The 21,676-nt window shown below is 41.4% G+C and overlaps 1 protein-coding gene across 1 annotated transcript; it reads left to right on the forward strand.

The window, feature by feature from the left end:
- The first annotated feature begins 1,179 nt into the window (after nucleotides 1-1,179).
- On the forward strand, nucleotides 1,180-21,676 carry serinc5 (serine incorporator 5). Its single transcript, XM_074638163.1, has 12 exons — nucleotides 1,180-1,341; nucleotides 10,797-10,964; nucleotides 14,828-15,006; nucleotides 15,527-15,609; nucleotides 15,895-15,988; nucleotides 16,680-16,891; nucleotides 17,191-17,283; nucleotides 18,125-18,251; nucleotides 18,785-18,854; nucleotides 19,056-19,092; nucleotides 19,499-19,643; nucleotides 19,833-21,676. The coding sequence occupies exons 1-12, from the start codon at nucleotides 1,315-1,317 to the stop codon at nucleotides 19,975-19,977; spliced, it is 1,380 nt and encodes a 459-aa protein (XP_074494264.1). The 5' UTR covers nucleotides 1,180-1,314; the 3' UTR covers nucleotides 19,978-21,676.

The following is a 21,676-nucleotide window of genomic DNA, read 5'->3' on the forward strand; positions in this document are numbered from 1 at the left end:
TGTAAGAAGTTACGTCAATGTCTGACAAAATGTTTCACCACAACAGTGTTTTTGGTGTTTTCCAAAACATAACTTAGAACTGCCTAAACTTTGCTTGGGAATATGACAGAATGACATATAAGCTGTTACATTACCAATTATCTGTTATACTGGTGGTTATTACAGCTATTGGAATTATTTTACCCCACTGCAAAAAAATACAACTTCTCCACACAAAGAGTGGATGACTTTAATGACACACATTGCCTATGTGTGCTTATAAATCTTAGCCAGACTTAAGGTGATTATGATAATTTGACCGCCTATTATCAATAGGTGTAAACTAATAAACCTTATTATTATTAAAATTATTGTTATATATTTGTACTGTATATTCTTGATGTAGCCTAGCTGTTGTTTCTCTTTTGGCCCTGTCTCAGTTCATTTTTAATTTCTCACCTTTTTTCTTTAACTGCCCTATAATAATAGTGTAAAATTACTCATAAATTGTTCTACCTTCCCTTAATATTCCTTGATGGTCTTGTAAACTAATCCGGGAAAAAAAAGTTTGGACGGTGTATTAAATGAATAAAGTCTAAAATAGCCAATATGTCTTGTTTGTTCCTTGATACTGATAGAGAGTTCAATCATCCAATCCACCAAACAACTCAAAACAAGAGTCAATACCAACAGGAGAATACACTGTTTACCATTGGCAGAGCATTTTGTCAAATTTTTCTTGGGCGCTACCCACATAATCAGCTGTGCTGCTCATCCCACAAATGCATGATCCTTACAAGTTGGACATCATTGTGAAGGTAAATAAACAGGCTTTCCAACAATGTAAAATACAATGACCATTAGCATTGAAACAACAGAGAAATAATCCATCAAACACAAGTTTCCAAACTTTTTTTCCCCAGTTTTATTTATCTCAGCAGTGATTTCATTGTTATTAATTTGTGTGACTGGCTGTGTGAGAGGCGTTTGACCTGTAATGACAGCATACTGTAACCTTAGATTGTGTCATAGATTTGTCATGGTCTATTTAGTCATCTTGGTTTCAACCACTTCTTGATGCTCTGTGTGGCAGCTTTGTGTTTGGCTTTTTTATGTTGGTGATGTGGGAGGAGAGACAGGGAGGAACTAAGGAGGAGGGAGGAGGAGAGAACAGCGGCCAGGAGGGGAGGGGAGGGGAGGGAGGAGGAGGAGAGAACGGAGCAGTTTGAGGTTTGAGGAGACAGCGCGTTGTTGGTGGTGGTTTCATGTGAAGGAAGAAACAGCGAGCTCTTCTGCTTCTTCTACGGATTTAATTCATTATTATCTCCCTTCAAAATGTGCATCCCGTGTTGCATCTCGCAGGTGAGCGTCAATACTTCTTACTGTTGTTGTTTTTATTATTGATTAACGGATGTAACCGACACAACGGAGCGTTAACAATGAAGCGTTATGTGAAGCTAGGCGTGATGAGACTTCTGTTACTCTCTATATCTGTACACAACGAGGCAGATAACCACTCTAATGTCGTGGTTAAACGCCTGTCAGCCATTATAATGTATAAATAATACAACATATATGATAAACCATCACTGACATGATGAATAACTTCACTGTGGAGATGTTACAGCCGCTGGAAGACAAAGAGAGACGAGCTAAACTAGCTAAAACATCAGCACACAGTAACGTTAGCATAGAAGTAACGTTAGCGTACCTGCTATCAAGTTACTTCTGATATCAGGTATGCTAACGTTACTTTTGATAGGATAGTTACTTCTGACAGCAGGTATGCTGACGTTACTGATGTTTTAGCTTAGTTTAGCTCGTCTCTCTTTGTCTTCCAGCGGCTGTAACATCTGTACAGTGAAGTTATTCATCATCTCAGTGAGGGGATTATAACATATTGTTGATACATTATGGTAGCTATCAGAAGTAACGTTAGCATTCCTGCTATCAGAAGTAATCTTTGAATGTAGCCTGTTTTACAGATGTGTTGGATGGAAACAGTGACCCATTGGGGGCTTTACAGAGCTCAGATGTGTCTTGTCTGTATAACTAGGTAGTGGGGAAATGCAGTCTTCATTGTGGTTTTCTGGTTTCAGTAAAATGCTCAGTTTGCACTTTTCTAACCACCGAGGAACATCTTTCTCTCCCCAGCTCAAAAACTTCAGGCCAATCCGATTACTAGCTAGTAGTCCTTCTACCAGTCACTCATATACTATATATAAATGCTATGGTGTCATTTTGTTGTGTCTGAATTGTTTATTTACAATAACTTATAAAGTTGCAGACTTGCTTGTGAAAGGCAGACTCACTTGGAAATGAATTATAGGCTTTGACATCCTGTAGAAATAATAAGATAAGATATTCCTTTATTAGTCACACAGTAGGGAAATTTGCAGTGTACAGCAGCAAAGGGGATAGTGCAAAAAACAACATGCATCAGCTAACACAGTAAAAAAGAACATATGAACCATTTAAATAGAAGGAAGTATAAAAATAGGAGCAGTATATACAGTATTGGCAATAAACAGACTATTAACAGAATTGCACCAGTGGAAAATGATATTGCACAGTGAGAATGAAGTGTATGAATTAAATTAAATTCCACCTGAAAATATCAGGTTATTGTCAGTTCTTGGTGTGTAAGTAGTCTACTGGGAGCAGTGCTGGTTGTGGAGTGTGACAGCTGCAGGAAGGAAGGCCCTTCACACACTTTGGGTGGAGCAGCCTGTCACTTTGGCCTTTTTTGTTGTTGTTTGTTTCTGAGATGTTTGAGGTCAGTTTTTAAGTTGCAGAATTACTTGTAAAAGGCACATAGCTAGTGTTTAATATAAACAACATGGTATACCTCATGTGGAACATAAATGATGACTTTTTTAATGAGTTGTTTTTGGTGAAAGAGTGATATTTTGAATTTGCAGAATTACTTATAATGAAATATATTCGACTTGGAGCTGCAACATTAAATAGATTAGTTGCCTACTATTAAATTAATCACCAACTATTTTGATAATTGATTAATCGGTATGAATAATTTTTTTAAAAGTCAAAATTCTCTGATAACAGCTTCTTAAATGTGAATATTTTCTGGTTTCTTTACTCTTCTATGACAATAAACTGTATATCTTTGAGTTGAGGAGAAAATGAGACATCTTTGGCTTTGGGAAACACTGATCGACATTTATCATAATTTTCTGACATTTTATAAACCAAACAACTAATCAGTTAATCGAGAAAATGATCGACATATTCATTGACCGTGAAAATAATCATTAGTTGCAGCCCTATTAGGTCTACACCTAATACATATCAAGATTACTCTTAGAGCTGAAAATTAACTGACAGCATTCTGGTAATTGATATATTATTAAAGTCTAAGTAATTGATTGATGGATTTATTAATTGTTTATTTATTGAAAAAATACCAAAATTCAGTAATTCCAGCTTCTCAATTACAAACATTATCTGGTTTACCATGTTAGTAAATTGAATTTCTCTAGGATTTGGACTGTTGGTTGGACAAAACCTTTTTCTGACATTTTATACTTTAAAGTATTCATCATGACAATAATCTCCAAAGGAGTCAGTGATTGATGGTTACATCGTTTATGTGTCTGAATTTTTTGATGACTGTAAGTAGTAATATGAACTAATTACAGAATTGCTTTGAAAAGACAAGCAGCTGGTGGTTTATATGTAAAGTTAGAGAAGATTTTCTCCAGTGCTGAGAGTCTTTTTTCATCCAACCGATGAACTGTTTTTGACCACAGGGTTACCACTGCTGAGCTGGTCCGGTCAGGAATTTAATTACACAGACACATCCCTCATCTGTGGGGGGCTCACGTCTATTTCCTGTTCTTTTCAACGACGGGATGATGGAAACAGGGAAGGATTAAGAGAAAAGGGAGGGCAAACAATAAAATCAGTTTGGTATTGCTGTGCTGGTGGTGTGCTAATCCCTGTCACAGACACCCATTTAGTTTTGTCGCCATCTCTATTTATGTGTATACTTGTAATGAGTGTGCATATGTGCCCCTCTTGAGGTTAAGGGGAGCCCAAATTGATGTGTGGTCTATTGTGTGGATATTAAGGGAGGGTGGGCGCTGTTTGGGTTAGATTTGGAGAGAGGAGCAGGCGTGGTGTGGGAGCAGCTCACTTGTAATTTCTCAGTGGGATCAGGGACGTATGCCATATTGTGATGGAATAGGGGGTAGGCTAAGCTTTAGCTCAATGTTGAGTTCTGTCCAAAGCGCTGCAAGCGTTGGCTGTGAGTGTGGGACAGGGCTGAAGCCATGTGGGTGTTTCAAGCAGCACAGCTATGGCACAGGCAACGTTGGCAGGGTACATGAGTCTAGAGGACCTGGAGTATACTAGAGACGGTGGTCCATCAAGCATCCAATCGTGATAAAATGTCCTTGAGTAAGACATCAAGCAGTGAACTTACACCTTGGCTTCTGGGAATGTGCAAGAAAAAAACCCTTTATCAGGGTGCTGCAAGATAATCAAAAGCGTTTGATAAATGGGGACTGGTAGGCACTAGGCAGTGTGTCGTTATTGTTTGTTTAAAAATGAATTCCATTATTGATGCAGGTTCAGTGTGATGCTGTACTTCTCTTATGGAATGTGATTTCCCATACAAACAAATATTGTGAAATTGTGGACTACCACTAAATGTTCACCTGCAGCCCAGACACACACACACACACACACACAAACAGCTGTCACATCAGATGGCGGTTTGACTGATTGTTGCTGAGGTCATGGCATTGAGGCTGTAATGTCACAGAGTTCCTTAAAACAGTTGTTGACGAGCTGTAAAATTACTTGATTTGTAAAACTATAGCCTAAGTCACCACCTGTAGTTGTATCTGTACCAGTCCCCACCAACAACCAATTCTGGGTTAGTCATACGATTAGAATTACTGTGTCCATGTGGCACATGTCTGCTATTTTCAGCTTCCCCTCAGGAATTTTGCTGTGGTCAGCAGGAGTTTTTTTTCCCACAGGGACTTTACTGGCAATCTTTCATCTCTTTTGTCTCCCTCTGAACTGTCATGCAATAATGTCTTACGCAACATCCTCCTTCTCACATATTCCCGTGTCTTGTCTCTATAATTTAGTGTTTTTATGCAAGGGTTTAAGGTGCTGATGTAACCGTGTGAAATGCCAGCTAACTCTTTGCATGGTGCCATTAGTATCATTTGAGCCTACAGTAAGGCTGTGGTGGCGAGGAAGCACATAATTTTGTGTGCAACGGTTGCAAAGTGAAGCGTCACTAGCAGTAAACAATACTTTGGGAAGAGAAAAAGGCCTTCGGGTAAACACAGCATGACGTCGGATTAGCCTGTGCCTCATGATCTGATATTGCTTTGTATTTTGACTGTCTTCCCCATTCTTGTTTGGTCTGTTTCCTTTGGTTATTTTTGTGACGGACTCCTTTGTGTTTCATTTCTGCCCAGTTTTTCAGCTCTTCACTGTACCTCAGTTCTACTTTGTCTTTCGTTTCTTTTCTGTCCATTGGACTTAAGTTTCTCTCTGTTGGTTGTAGCTAGGGGCTGTATTTGCCAAGAGAGAAGCAAAGCCCTCCCTTTGTGTATAGGAAACAGAGCAGTGATACATTTTTGCTGTGTGTATACAGCTGCCTAGCTATATGGACAATAGTGGAGCTGTCAGTCACAACATAAGGAGAAATGGATTAAGCTTGGGCCAACCTAACTTGTGTGTGTGAGAAAGATTTTTGCTTTGTGTCTCATTGTTTTAAAGTTTCTTTGCTTTTCCCTCTTTTTTCCCCCTCTCTGCCGGTTTCTCCTCGCTCTGTTCAGCCCTATGCATTGTTGTAATTTGAGATAAGAGGGTGTGTACTGTCTACAGTTTCGACTGAGACGTTTCGTCCGTCATGATTCATTGTGGTCGACTTTATCCTGTGGCCACTATCATTAAGCTGTAACTAACGGGGGAGTTCCTCAGTTTAAAGCAGCCAGCTACAGCAACGTCTACTTCTGTAAGGCAGAATGTACTAAAGTAAAGTAGGACAGGGAATAAAGGTGAATATATTAGATGTGATAAATGAATGAAACATCCCGGTTTATATCCCCACCGATACAGCCATTGAAAAAGTTATGCCACATTCTTCCAGTCAAGTTGTTTTGACAGTGCTCATCTCAGTTGTGTGAGTCATGTCTGTCTGTTTTTTTTTTCCCACTGAAAACTGTTTGCTTTTTTCCCCCACTTCTGATAAACAGAGTCAACATCTCAAATCAGCTGATGAAAGTTTTTTCCCTCTGTTCAAATCTTGATAGGGGAAATCTATGTCAGCCACAGCAGGAACAGGTCGTTTCCGTACTCCTGCCACAAATGCCACATGTACTATACCAACAGAAGTCCTTTTTTTAGGTTTTGTTCTTAGATATTCCATCCAGATTTTGTCAGATGTCCTCACGTCCCCTCCCGTGGAAGCATTGTTGACATATCTGTTTGGCTGCTTGGTTTGTTGGAGGAGACATCTGTCTACCCCCTCCTGATTCCCCTTTGCTGTGCGTACCGTGATATAGTGAGTGACCTATTTTTGCAATTGGTCTATTTGTATTGCGTAAGCAGTTGTGTCTGCGTGGCTATGCTCTGAGTTTACCCCCGCATGTTTGAGTTAGGCTTCCCTTGCCATTTCCTGTTTGTTAAATACAGCAATTCTTTTCACCACTGCTGGGTCGAGGATAATAAGATGGTAGAGAATAGAGGAGGGAAATAACATGGTAATTATCATCACTGCTCTGTTAAACGACTCACAGATGTGGCCTTTGGATTGTCTACATGTAGGACTGTGTCACATTTGTTGATTAAGCATCCAGCTGTAGGTCAGAGTCCTTGTTGAACGATCCAACGTCTAATTTTGTCTCTGCAACCACTTTCTTTCATTTTGACTGGTATTTGCGTCCATTCCCTGAGGGTATTCTCGCTGTGTCCTGACTCGTGTCACGTAAAGGCTGATTCCTATGTGCTTTGAGCAATATCGTCTTTCTCCTGACCCCTAGAACAGCTGGAGGTTAGCCGGGGAGTGAGTGATTTAGGGTAAAGGGCAGCTGAAGACAACAAAGAACGGTCGAAGAAGAGAAAATAGGTGGAAAAAAAGAAAAGAGATGACAACAATAAGCCTCCAAGTAACAGGGTGGGGGAGGAGAGAGGAAATGAGATGAAGAGAGTGAAACTGAGCTTCGGGCCGAGTGAGAAAGGGACAAGTCTTTGTTTCTCGAGAGTCCCACAGTCACAGTGTAGTGAGGCTCGGTGCTTTCAGTGGAGGGTTGTGAGAGACTTGAAGTCTGGTAGAGCTACATTAGGGTATACTTAGCAAGTGGTTAGAGTGCCATGTTTGCTGTAGCATGTGATGATGATTTTTGGGTTGGATGGCCAGAGCAATATGACCAGCTAGTGGGGGGTTGCTGTTGATACTGAAGTAGGGGTGCACACTGCAGACACGCCGACCACCTGTCGACATGCTGGTGGGGCAGGCGGGCAGTGGAGGAGGGGGTGGATGGCCCATTAAGTGGGTAGGGTCAGTGTTGGTTACCATGGAGACTCTCTTTGTATCTGTATATGGTGGAATTCCTCGAGACATTCCCGTCTCCCGGCTCTCCCTCCCTCCAACAGCTCTGCTGCAGTTTGCCGTTGGCCCTCTCGCTGTGTGCAGTCCGCTGGTGAAACACCCCCGAACTAATGAAATCTAAACACCCTCACGACTTAAATCATCCCGGGTTTTTTTCTGCTTACTTTCAGTCTGTTGTGGTTAATTAATCGGCCATTGAGAAAGACATGTGGGTGCAGCGGAGACAAAGGACACAGCTTATCCTGTTAAGCTTTGTGTAGTCAAATGGAGACCAGGGGGCCACATACATAAAACATGGTTTAGATTCAAGGCTAGAAGTCTGTGTATGCATAAAAGCAAAATTATGCACATTTAGCCTTGGAGGCAGAATTTAAAACCTCTTCATAAGCACACTCTTCAGTGGTATCTCAGGCATTGGTAAATAGTGTGCATGTGTATGAGCTTAACCACTTCCTTCCCCACTTGGCTATTGACACGACTCCTGATCCTGATTGGTAATAAACTGGTCTCATTCTTTGTTTGATCTGGCATCAAAGAAGTCTTTGTGTTTGTTGCCCACAACCCATAACCAGAGAGCAGGAGGATATCAAATATATGACCTATTTTTCATTACAGTATTGGTAAAGGAATTACATGTGAACCTTGTATGTTGACCTATTTACTTGTGCTTGAATAAACTCGTGGTGTTTGGAGGGGCTTCACTGTTCAAGGCCACTGCAGCGAGACAGACACATACTATCACAACGGCTGGGTTCAACCCAGATTTTCAGACGAAGGCTGGATTCCTTACTTATGATGCTACGCTGGTGTCCCACACTGTTGATTTCTGATTTAAAAGGTGCAGTTAAGTGTTTTGTTCTTGATTTCATCCATTTCTACCGTCTGTAACAAGAGCCACAGACAGAAATATTTTTCCGAGAGAACTGGTTGGAAACATAATTGAGTTTGGTTCTCACGGGAATCTGTTTAGAGGATTAGCAAGCCAACACCACACAGCTCGTATCAAAAAGGCAAGGCTATTAGTAACCATTCTTCAGCCATAGGCTAAAAACAATGAAGTTAATTTAGAAAAGAGTGTCAGGGAAACCTCTGGACAGAGAGAGCGGAGAGGCAGAGCCATGTGGGCAGTGGATAGCTTGATCCTGACCATGTGTCTGTGTGGATACACGAGTCTGCAGCATACCGCACATTACTGGCATCTGGAGCGGAACGCATCACATCAGACAATGTTGCACACTGGCTTTACTACATCAGTGCACCCTGGCCAGATTACAGACCCCGGTTTAGGACACACACTCGCAGACAAGGGCCAAGTTTACTGACTGAAAGGCAAGTTGAACTGATCTTGCTAGGATGGAATAATACAATATGTACAATGTATACAACAAAGAAAAGATGGTATGTGCAAAATGAAGTATAGGGCAGTTTATTGTGTTAGAGTACAATTTTACTAAGATTCCTGTAAGCATGAAAAGTACTATCATGAGAAAGTGAATTTGTTCTGAGCAGCCTTGGAATGGAACGAACACTTATAATAATACCGGTACTTATCATTTTTTCACCTTGAGCTGGATAGATAGCAAAGCCTATTTGTGTGTATGCAGCAAACCAGTTCTTATCAGTTATTGAGGGTGATGTTGTGTCCAAATATTGTGAAGGTCAAGTTGGTGCGTGAGATGTTTTTCACTCATAAAAATGATGGGGAAATCCTCATGATTTCGCTGCAAGAGTCGTACAAAATAAAATAAATTTGTATTTACAGAGAGGTTGATTTCGACTTTTATTAAAGAATCTGAAGTAGACATCATTTCTGTTTACCTCTCACTTAATGCCATTAATGATAGTAACAAGAGACAAGTTTTCCCTGCTGCAGAAAAACATTCAACCGTGGTCGGACTAGCCTTGACATGTTATCACTAGCAAATCATATATTGCATTCCATAAGGGGAGAACATTCAAAGGAAAATGGTGCGTGTAAGCCCTCCAGCAGCGAAGCACCAATGCATGCCTTATATAGTGTACCACACCTCAATCGTAGACCACAACAGACGATCACCTCTCACCACAGCAGTGTGTGTTCTGCAGGCTGAGGAGTAGGAGGCTTACAAAAGCAGGGTGGGGTTGGCTACAGAAAGACGCTATACTGTATAATTATAGAGCCTCCTCTTTCCTAAATAGAACACAGGGCCGGTCTTTATGAGACTGTCCCCCTGTATGAGAGCCTGTCAGAAGACACAGAGTAGGCCTCTGTGAGTGAGCAAGTGTGTGTTTTAGACAAGACTTCACTGTCTGCATTGACCAATGGGTGCCACTGCGAAGGAGGGGGAGGGATTTGTCCCTCGTGATAGAAACCACGAATGAGCAAAGAGACACTCAGGCGGGTGTCTTCTCTTGCGACTTCCCCCTGTCCAATAAGTTGTCATAATTTTTGTCTTACCTGCAGTAAGTAGTAGTAACTGTTCCAGGATTGTGAAAGCTGAAACTCTTGAATTCTGAAAATGTACCAGATACTGCTTTTAATTTATCTTTTGATCACACTGACAGTCCCCATCTCTTAGATACTGTAACATTGAACTTTGCATCTTGCATTGATAGAAGTATTGTGTTTTATAGTGTTTCATGAAGAGGAGACACTTTAGGGCACCACCTTAAAGTGTCTGTAGTTCATTGGTTTTGACCTCTAAGGTTTAACCAACTGTAGTATTTTCCTACTGCTATTTCTGTCCATATTCTCTACATTGCATGTCTGTCCATCCTGGAAGAATAATCCCTCCCATGTTGCTCCTCTGAGGTTCCTCCCTTTTTCTCCTGTTAAAGGTTTTTTTCTTCTATTTGTTTGAGTTTGCCTTAACTGAATTGAGGGTCTAAGGATTAGAGGGGGTATTTTTTTTATTTCTAATGTCTGTGTATGTCTATTTTTATCTTTTGTCCACTGCCCTCGTTCTCTATAATTTTACTGTTAGAAAACTTTTGTTGCAAATGCATTTTGGTGATCTTGGGGGATTTTTGTTTTGCTTTGTTCTCCTCCTTCCAGCAAAATAAAATGCAGCCTCTATAGCTGACAAAATGCCCACACAAACCAGGTCCTCCCTTATCCAGATGTCTTGTAAATAGATTATGTCTGTATCAGATGGCTTATCATGGTGTGGAAAATTGTGAAACTGATACGGTAATGTTTTCCCCATCTCTCCCTCTTTCCTCCATTGTTCTCTGTGTGCAGCTGGCCTGCTGCTGCGGCTCAGCGGCCTGCTCGTGCTGCTGTAACTGCTGCCCCAAGATCAAACAGTCCACAGGGACCCGAGTCATGTACGCCCTCTACTTCCTGCTGGTCACCATCATCTGTGTCATCATGATGTCCCCCACTGTGGAGGAAAAAATGAAAGACAGTGTAAGTACATAAATCACACACATACACACAGACACATGGACAAGCTTTATTTTAAAAACTGTAAATTACAGGTATATTTAGGTATATAATTGGAAGAGTTTGAATTGTCTATGGTTGAGAGTGTTAATTGTAAGAAAGGTAGGGAGGAAACAGCACAGAGGGAAAATTAAAGCTCTCATCTGTGCTTCATAACAGCATTATTTTAAATGGAGAGTGCGTTGAGTGGCTCTTAAACTCTCAGTCCTAAAAGCCTCTAACAGATAAGTGCTTCCGCAGTACAGTGATGACTGGTAATAAGTTATGATGAGATCTCAACTCAGGTTGCTGGTCTTGGTTTGCTGTGTGTACAGTTGTGTAGGTAGCAGCATGCCTGCTGACTTCTTGGGGTGTTAATGGGTGACACGCAGTACTGTTATTGGACTTATTGTCGTTATGATTAAGGCGTCACCGGTTGGACAGAGTCTAGGCCAGTTGCTGTTAACAGTTGGGAAATAATCAGTTAGTTGTCCAGTTGTCCTTATCAAGATTATTTGTCAGAGTAGAGCCGTGGCTCCACTGAAGTCCACCTTAGTGTTCCCTGAGGAGTTAGCAGACATTCAGCACATGCCCACTACCATCCACCATTTCACCCAAATTAATTTCTGTTTTTGCACACTAACGCTTTAGATTTGTTTCTTTGGATTTGAGGAATTGGATTGCCTTGCGACACAACTCTTCTGTCTACTTGTTCAATATCTGATGCTTTCTGATTGTCAAGACTAAAAAAATCTGTTTATATCCTCAGAATAAATTATATGTGCTTTGTATATTCTTTATTTTAAAGTTCTTTAATTTATTCTTAAGGTTTAAATAATGTCATACAGGGGTTCCTACACAGTATGGAAAAGTATGAATTTGATTTTAGTACTTTCCAGGTCTGGATAAGTATGGAGAAAAGAAAAGAGAGTATGGAAAAACATTTCTGTTTCCAGACATTTGCCCCTATTCTGTTTTTCTAAAATTTAAAATTCAGAATTTCTAAAAATATATTGATCATACAAGCGGAGTGTTTTTCATGGCGTTTGGAGCAGCCAGTGCAGACAAATTGTTTACTACTGTGCAAGTGAGTGCAGTCCAGAGCGAGCTTGGTGTCGCCGGAAGTTTATTAGTATTAGTAGTATTAGTGTTTATCAGTATTAATGTTAAAATTACTGCCCCAAATTTTTCGGCTCGTGCCCTTCGGCTGCTCGCATAAGAAGCTTCTCCATCTACTGGGATGGATTTCTGTCCCAGTCTGTCCCTGTTGCTAATAGAGGGGCAGCATAATTGTTTTCCATCTAGAGCAGCATTGCCCAAAGATGCAAGATGTTTGACAGTGGGGCGTCATCTAACTTTCTGCACTGGGCTGTGGACTGAACGGCCACAATGGGTGAATGCAAGTTTTCTGAGGGCTGGCTTGACAATCCCAAATACAAAGCCTGGTTGGTTGACAATTCCAAATGGGGGGAAAAAAAGAGAGCTGGATGCAAACTCTATGTAAAATCATTTGACATCTCAACTGTGGGGGAGGCGCCGAAGAACTGTAGTCTTGTCACAGCATCCTCTGCAACCCGAGTCACAAAGGCAAATATGGTCTGCAAAATTTGGAAATTTGAGTCTGGAAAAGTATGGAATTTTGAAATGGAAGATGTGTAGGAACCCTGGTTATAGATCTGTTCCCAGCTTTAAAGTCTTAAGTCTGTTGTTGTTTTGCGAATGGCCTAGTTTATTGAATAGAAAAGGCTATAGTAACCAAGCCAACAGTAGCCTCAATACTGTGACCTTTTACACTGTTGGGCCTCTTCTCTCTCCCCGGTGTTCACTTCGCAAGAAGTTAGCAACTGTACATAAAACAAGGTCCTTAGACAGTAGAATGCAGTGTGCAGAAACACATGCTGACATGGAGCAGAACTGAAAAGGAAAGTATTTGTAGGTTATACACACACGCTCTCTCTCCACACATGTATTTTGAAATTGGATGTTCTCTTGTCAGGTGAGCTGACTTCTGTGTTCAGCTCTGTGGTGTAAATAGAATAAAATATCAGAGACTGTACCAGTGTTACCTTCTCATTGCTAACGGGCAAAATGAAAGATTTATAACATTGCTACAGGCAAAGCAGACACCCCACCATTTTACCTGGAGAATCCCATGTGTATCTTCATAGTAGTAAGGCCATAGTCGAGGAGGTGGGAGTTCAGGCTGGTAGCTTTTTGTTTCTAACCGCCCACCTAGCCTCTGAAGTAGGGAGGAGATACACAGGAGGGCTGCTCCTCTCTCGTTTGATCTTCACAGCTTTCATGTGTTTTATTTCCTCCACGTTACGTCTTTGAATCATCATAACGCAGGATTATTATCAGACTGACTCTTTCTGTGGTTGTTTTGTGGGAAATGTAGTTATCCAGGTGAGACCGTACTAGTGATACATCACCTTCTCACCCTGCCTTCTCTTTTGTCTGAGTTGATATTGATAGCTGAATATCCGAGCTTGAGAAACGCTGTCCCCGTTACGAGGTACTGTACAGTATGTACAGTCTAGTTACTGTATCAGCATTCACTAGACTAGGAAGACTAACGTCAGCTGACTGTGTTACTATGGCAATGACTACAAGCTTCCTCTACTGAGAGCGCTATTTGAAGGCCGTTATATTTTTCACCGATCTTCTTCTGCTGTTTTTTCTTCTCTCTTTTTCTGTCAGTGTCTACTGTACAGTATTAAAACGACTCCCTACTGTGTGTCTCCTTGTGAGAGGACGACCCTGTAAAAAAGCCCATTCAGGCACAAAATGGCCTCTGATAGCCCCGTGCAAAGCTTGCTGAGTTACACACACACACACACATATATACGCATTAACACGCACACCGCCAGTCGCACACTGAGCACAGTGGGAAGTCCCGGCTAAGAGAGCAGCCATTGTGCGTATGAGAGTGCTGGTCTTTTCTCAAGAGATTTACAGCTGTCTGAAACAGCCGGCCCCCTTCCCTCTTAATCACGACACCATGGACATGCTAATATGGTCCTCAACATGAGACAAAAGCTCCAAAACGGGCTTTTTACTCTATGTTGTGATCTGACTCTGGACTGTGCTGCACACTGAGGTAATGACAACTCAATCCGCTGGCGTCTCGCCCATGTGTACAACCTCAAGGACCAAAATACTCTGCCAATAACTAGTAAAGCTAAACCAGTTATTAAGTGAAAAATAAATATCTGTAATCCTCTTCTTCTGTTTGAAAAGCAGCTCTTGTATTTGACTTTGAGTCACATCTATGCAGTCAGAGGGCAGCAGAGGAGGGAATAGGCATTTGAGCCCTCCAGTCTGTGGTTATCATTTCAAAGGCCGTCTCATCTGTTGGCGCTGAGCCACTGAAGCACTTCCAATTTCCTGTTGAAGGCCACAGCAAAGTCCTTATCTACTTTACGGACTCTTGTTCTCTTCTTTTTTTTATGCAGCTCACTGTAGTTTGAAATACATTTTGGAAATTTATTGTTAGACGGATATCCCTTTCTCTCTGCTTTTCGCTCTTCCAATCCCTCTGACTCGCTGACACAAGGTGGTTAATTTATTCATCTGTGTCTTTTGTTTGGGTACACTGACAGTTAGTTGTAAGGCCCCTCTAACAGCCTGTAGAGAACGAGGGATGAAAGAGGGCTTCACGGAGAGAAAGAGGGGTTGTTGTTGCTGCCTGTTCTTTCTTTCTGCTCCTTTAGAGGCGTGACGCTCAGAATAGACGCTGTTGCGCCTTTTTCTCTGAGGCCGCGCACTATACAAACATGAGCAGAGGTGGGGGGGGGGTTTCAACTCCATAATGATCTAATCAAAGTGTTTGTGATTTTGTCAATCAGATCCCCTTCTACAGCGAATTGTGTGAGAAGATGAATGCCGGGGAGAACTGCAAAACTCTGGTCGGCTACTCTGCCGTCTACAAGGTGTGCTTCGGCATGGCCTGCTTCTTCTTGTTCTTCGCCATCTTCACCATCCGCATCAACAACAGCACAGGCTGCAGGGCGGCCGTGCATAACGGGTAAGAAGGCCTTGTTCCTTTTTCTGTCCACCTTTCGCCCTGTCGGTCATTAAACAAATTAGATTAATCTGTACTGTCTAGCTGGAACCTTAAATCTGTAGTGCTCGTCCGTGAACACCAAGGTAAAAGCCACAACAAAACACTTGACTGAACTGAAGGTAGTTTAATTTCTCGCAGGCAGGTTTTCATTAATGCCGGGATTAGTTAGGTCAGTTCAGTGTCTCAGAGTATAAACGATAAAAATCACAAGACAGCCTTATCTTGCAACATGACAAGTGATCTGTGAATACTTCTCCGTAACTTACATCATTATGACATAAACAAGCATGCACCTGTTATCTTGAACATCAGATCTTATCCTGCAGTGTTTATTTCTGGGTGTTTTTGGCTTCCTTATACTACATGTTCTGAATTGACACAAAATTCGGACTTACTTTAGCCACAAAATGACCATTTGTATATCAATAAATCACTTTTTTCATGCACAACCTTTTGATGTTATCACTGTTTTGAATGTCAGGTTCTGGTTGCTGAAGTTTATTGTGCTGGCGGCGTGCTGCGCTGGAGCCTTCTTCCTCCCGGAACAGGACATTTTTCTGGAAGGTAAAGAAAGGATATTCTCTAGGAAACCTGCATTACTGTAATCTTTTTCAAAACTGGAATTCGTAATATATTTTGCTGGATAGTATTGCATTTTTAAAAATGTTTTATTACCCACAGATTTTTCCAAGCTCACTCAAATACACTGCTTTCCACACAAACTTCTAAAATAACCCTGCCATTTTTTCTGTAGTTTGAGTATAATCTCACAGCATGAAAGTCACAGATATCTGCTGTAAGGTCTTCTCATCTCTAAAACAACCTCCCTGTCTCTGTTCAACGCCACAGCGTGGCGCTACATAGGAGCATTTGGCGGATTCGTTTTCCTGCTGATCCAGCTCATGCTGTTGGTGGAGTTCGCACACAGATGGAACACAAACTGGTGAGAGCAACATGTCTTCTCTCTGCTGCGGTCTCTTTTGGTCCCAGTAACTCAAGAGTCCAGCTCACTTACGTCAGCATGGACGCCCTGTAAAATGGGAGCAGTACAGTGCTTTCATGAGAAACTCGGAGGGTGGGACGTCTTCTTCTGTGGGGGTTATTTGGATGAAAAAAGTTTGGGAAGACGGAGTCATGTAGCTTTGTGCTTTGTGGGTGGAGGGGAGGCTTGGCAGCAGGCCAGCCCTGTGCAGATCCACAGGATGCATATGGTTTAAGACTGTGCACTTCCCTTTCCACACAGACACACATACCACAGCAGATTGTTTCAAAACGTTTATTGGTAACCAATGCTGTAAACCTAAACCTCCCCATGTGGACTGGTATGTGCACTTGTACCCACGTTATTTAGTTTTTATTAAAACCTTGAGTTTCCAGACCAATTTAAACGGATGTGAAAGCACTTAAGCAACCATAAACCTGTCTCCTCATCTCCTCAGGGTGCAGGAATAACTCATCAATCATAACTTTCTCTCTCTTTGAATTTTTCTTCAGGTCTCCTAGGTTCGATTTCTTTAATTTTTTCCCAATTCACTTGATCTTTTTCCCTGATTTAATTTGCGTTACCCTTGTTCATGTTGTGTTTGTCCTTTCCGCTGTCTGCTTTCTCTCTCCCTCTCTCTTTCTGTTTGCAGGAGCTCAGGAGTGGGTTACAATCGTATGTGGTACGCAGCTTTGGCCTTTGCGACTCTGACGCTGTTCAGCCTTGCAGTAGGAGCCTTAGTCTTCATGGGTGTGTTCTACACCGACCCCGAGGCCTGTTCACTTAACAAGATCTTCCTGGGCATCAACGGCAGCCTGTGCCTCATTGTCTCCCTGTTGGCCATCTCCCCATGCATACAGAAACGTGAGGACCTGTACTAACAAGCACATTATCTCATTTGACTGTGTAATACAAATGAAAATACAAGCATTTGCATTTAGATGCTATTTATAGAAAGCTACTAAACTAACATGAAGAGTAATTCACAAATAGCAACACATTTGAGGCACATCAAATATAGGATGATGAAAGAAAGTAACGATAAGTTACAATGTTTTCTATGATACTTACAGCATTTTGTAAAATACATTTGCACCAGCTCAGGAATTTCTCAGTATATACAGGGATGATTAAATCCTTTATTCATCTTTGTGTCCCTGCAGTGCAGCCCACATCAGGCCTGCTGCAGCCAGGAGTCATCAGTTTGTACGTCATGTACCTCACCTTCTCAGCCTTCTCCAGCAAACCAGAAGAAAGTGAGTATGGACAGTCAGACACCCATCTTTACCTAGTAGTAACAGCCTCAGCTGAGATCAACCGGTGTCATTTATGTTGAGTTATGGGCAATTAATGCTGCAGCAAACACCATGTAAAACATGTCCAATATGTATTGAAGAAGATTGATGAAGTCAAACTACCAGGCTTGCATTCACACAGCTGCTCTTCTTAAAATTCTTGCCGTGGCACACTGTCACACTTAGGAATGGGAACATAATATTGGTTGTAAGCCATCTGGTCAAAATAAACCAATAATAATTGATACAATAAAAGGGACACACAAAAGAAAAGGGGAACAAATTCTGTTCTGTTCCAGTTGAGGACACAGATTTGACAGTCGAGTTCAACGTTATCATAACAGAGAAGGAATCCTACACATCTGTTATGGGAAATGTTGTTGTGTTACACTCAAGAGCAAGAAACATAAACTAAATGCAATATAATGAGGCCTGTCTGAGATAAGGCATTTAGATCTCTTATGATGAAGATGGAAAAGTTGAACTGAGAGCTTTAGAGAAAACAAATGACTCTGTAGTCTGAGGTTTCCACAGGAGCTGTCAAGATAGTATTCCATAAATATTTTAATATCAGCACATGTCTCCTAAGTAACACTCAAGTATATTGCATACTGTACTTAAAGCTGTTGGCACACTTGTACTTACAGCAAGTTGTACTAAGTCTCCAGTTTCTTTCCTAACACTGTGCCAAAATACACACACACTCTCACTGCATCTTTTGCAATCTCCCTACTCCTTACAATACGTCGTCTATTCATTCTTTTGCCTCATCCATCTCTGTCTGCACTTTCTTTCTGTCTAGTGGTGGAGAGAGATGGTGTGAACACCACCGTGTGTGTGTTTCCCTTCGACTCTGGGATGAAGAGCGACAAGACTATTGTCACAACTGTTGGAACCGTTATCCTGTTTGGCTGCGTCCTTTACTCTTGGTAAGACACACACAACAAACACACACACACACACACACCTCTTGCTTCTCCTTTTTTCCTGATATCAATGTCTAAACAAATACAAGCCAAGTTTCCTTATAATATATCTCTTTTTAGTGCTATATCATTCAATTTAAAGAGTTGAGAGATTATGTAAAGGCTACAATCCAAATCCATTAACAGCAGTTCTTTTTTTATGCAATGTGGAATAAAAGTAATGTGTTTCATGGCAGGCTATAGCGACAGAGACAGGGTAGTTTTGATTGGCTGTGACTCTGGAGAGCCAGTGCATGATTGGCTGTGGCTCAGCTACGGGTGTGAGCGATGAGAACTACATCTTTTCGTGTTGGTTCACATGTGTTTCCCATCAAGTGGAGGCATCATGTCTCTTGTGGTTGTTCCCTGAAGGAGAGGGAATTAGACTGCAGCAATCTGAAACTGCATATTAATGGAAAAAATACATAGTGACGGAATTACAACCTCTCTCTCCCCCTCCATCTGTGTTTCTATCTCTTTCTCCACCCTCCCTTTAGCTTGACGTCCACCACCAGACGAAGCTCTGCGGCACTCAGAGTGTGTAGGAACAGTGAGCCAGAGGCTGAGGTAAACACACAGATATTCAGATCTCACGAGGTGTGTGTGTGTGTGTGTTAATGAAATATACAGTCTGGTTATTAATTTAACAGGACTTGACTGACCAGACAATCCAAATTAGATGCCCTTATGAAATTAAAAAAATTAGGCCCTAGAGACATAATGTGTGTGTGTGTGGTGGTAACCAGTATGTTTTCCTTTATCCTGCAGAGAGCTCGCTGCTGTTTCTGTTTTGGAGATTACACAGGTGAGGAAAGTCAATTTCTCCTCACCATCACGTCTTGTATTTTCCTCCCCTGCCTCTCCGACCTGTTCAGTGTGTATGCATTATGTCCCCAGCAGTAGTGTTTGCTCTCAGAGGGGCTATGCTCATTGCTATTCCTCAGCCAGATTGAGGATGGTGAGAAAGTATTGGTCAGCAAACACAGATGATGTCACTGTTACTAGGAGGGTAGTATGACACAGTGAAGCAGGACTGGCAGCGAAGAGGGATTGTGGGTAGGCTGACACTGCCCCCTGCTGGAGATAAAACACAGTTATATGTTGGCAAATATAACCACCAGAGTGACATCGGTGTTTTTAGGCATTTTCTCACATTAAAAGTGTCACTCACCAACATTCCTCTTTGCATCATTTAATGTGTGCCTTTTTAGATGAGTATGATGAGGAGAAGACTGGTGGAGGCCAGAACGTGGTGTATGATGAGAGAGAGGCAACCATCTACAGCTACGCCTACTTCCATTCTGTCTTCTTCCTGGGATCCCTCTACGTCATGATGACCGTCACCAACTGGTTCCAGTAAGTGATGCTCTCTGATTGTGATACAATGCTTGGGCATAATATGGGCATGCTTATGTACACGCATCCAGTTACTGTGGATGATCAGACTGAACTAAGCAGACTTCACTTAGTTCATTAAGTGCAGATTAAATTTAGCTGCTAATGGTGTCTTTGCTCAGTTCTCTCACTGTGTGCTCACGTTTGCAGTTATGATGACCATAAGATTGAGAAGCTGTTAGACGGGAGCTGGTCAGTGTTCTGGATCAAGATGGCCTCCTGCTGGGTCTGTCTCGTCCTCTACATGTGGACCCTCGTCGCTCCCATGGTCTGCCCAAAGCGCTTTGAGGCCTAGGACGGATGCCCACCACTACACTACTAGAGTCAGGCAGACGTGGCCAGGCAGGAGCTCTCACGCTGAGCCAAGGGACCACCCCCCCCTCCTCCTCCCTTATCTTGAAACACAACCCTACACTACCCTCAGCGTTCGAAATTGGAGGATTATCTGTTGCCTTTGTGTTTTATATGCTAGTGTTTATTTTACTTTGTTTTACAATGTTAAGCTGTTTAATACCTTGATGGTAATTTTGTTATCTTTTACTACCACTTACTCATGGAGTTTTGTATTACTTACAGATTTGAAATTGCATGAAGAATCATGGGAGTTGAGTTACATTGGGAATCCTTACATTGTTACATCCGGCCCCTATAGATTTCTTCATAATTTCAGATTTGAAAGTGTTTTTTGTAAGTATTTCCTGTGTGTGTCCGTTTTTTTTCTTGGATTCTCGCTTTTACTCTCAGCCAGGCATTTCACTTCTGTACAGTTGGACCATAAAGTTGTAGCAAAGTTTTGGGACAAATGTAGTTCAGGTTAGAGATGTTACAAGAGAAATTGTATTTATTTAAGTGTGTCTTAAGTAATCAGAAATCATTTTGTGAAGGAATGTGGCGTGAATTGAATTAGATTTGTCCCCGACTCTGTTTAAGAACTCATCTCTCAGGCTCACATGTAAGCTGTATATGTTTGTGCTTTGTTATATTGCTCCCTTTTGTAGAAGTTTTCTATGCAACGGAACAAGCTCTTTTCGATATTATACCCAGTGTTGTGAAGTTTCCACTTAGGTTACAAGGATGTTTCACATTTTATTAATGTCAGTGCTCCATTTGAGCCAGATCTTTTTCTTAGGAAAATCCATGTCGTCTGTACAACGTTTCCAGTCATCGTTGTTGTACAGGGCAGTGCTCTTCAAATCAACCTGCCTTATTGTGTAAGAGTGACGTTAGTGGGGTGCTGCCTCTCTGGAAGAGCTGCAGTGTCACAGATGAGGATTGTTTGCCAAAGGTAGATGTCAGAAAACAACCAACTACTCTATCAGAACTGTTTGGTCAGTTACAGAGAAAAAAATATAACTGAGAACATTATGTATTTGCATGCACACTTAAAGCAGCTGTTTTCTGTACAGTTATAAAGGCTTTTGTTACATGTGTCAGCTCATAATGGTGGTCAGAAAAAGGTAGCATGAGTGCTTTTATTAGTGAGTTATTCAACACTGGATGTTGAGTTTACCGACGAGTTAAAAAATCACACAAAGACCTTCACCTGTTTACCTGTGTAACAGACTTTCTTTTTTTGCACATTGTCAACTGTCATTTTTTTTTTCTCATTAAAAAATAAATCAGTATGTCCTTTTGTCTGATTGTGCTCCTAACATGCTCTATGTACATTTTTGCTTATTAAGTTCTGTGATCTGTGGAAAGTTTCATTCAATTTATGCTTTATATACCTGCAGAAATCTGTGTCATGTGACTTATCTTTTTTTTGGAAACATTTCTGCATTTTATTGGTATGAATGTAGAAATGAAATGGTGCTCTGCAGCTTTGATATCAATCTTAACAAAAACTTAAATCAGAGAGCATGACCCACTGTGAAGGCTGTGTACTACCATCACAGACAGGAACACTTCTGGAAGTAGTGTGTTTGAATACAGAGATGTGGGTGCCATGCTGTTCATTGTTCAAACTCTTTCAATAAAACATCCATTCAACGCCA

This window comes from Sebastes fasciatus, chromosome 6 (genome assembly GCF_043250625.1).
Source record: "Sebastes fasciatus isolate fSebFas1 chromosome 6, fSebFas1.pri, whole genome shotgun sequence".
NCBI classification, from domain to species: domain Eukaryota; kingdom Metazoa; phylum Chordata; class Actinopteri; order Perciformes; family Sebastidae; genus Sebastes; species Sebastes fasciatus.

What these genes read in the sequence shown, in the direction of transcription:
- serinc5 (XM_074638163.1), top strand. Translation starts at nt 1,315, where the DNA reads ATGTGCATCCCGTGTTGCATCTCGCAG. An exon ending in ACAGGACATTTTTCTGGAAG is followed by an intron (nt 15,610 to 15,894) that starts GTAAAGAAAGGA and finishes TCAACGCCACAG; the next exon opens with CGTGGCGCTACATAGGAGCA. An exon ending in ACAGTGAGCCAGAGGCTGAG is followed by an intron (nt 18,855 to 19,055) that starts GTAAACACACAG and finishes TTTATCCTGCAG; the next exon opens with AGAGCTCGCTGCTGTTTCTG.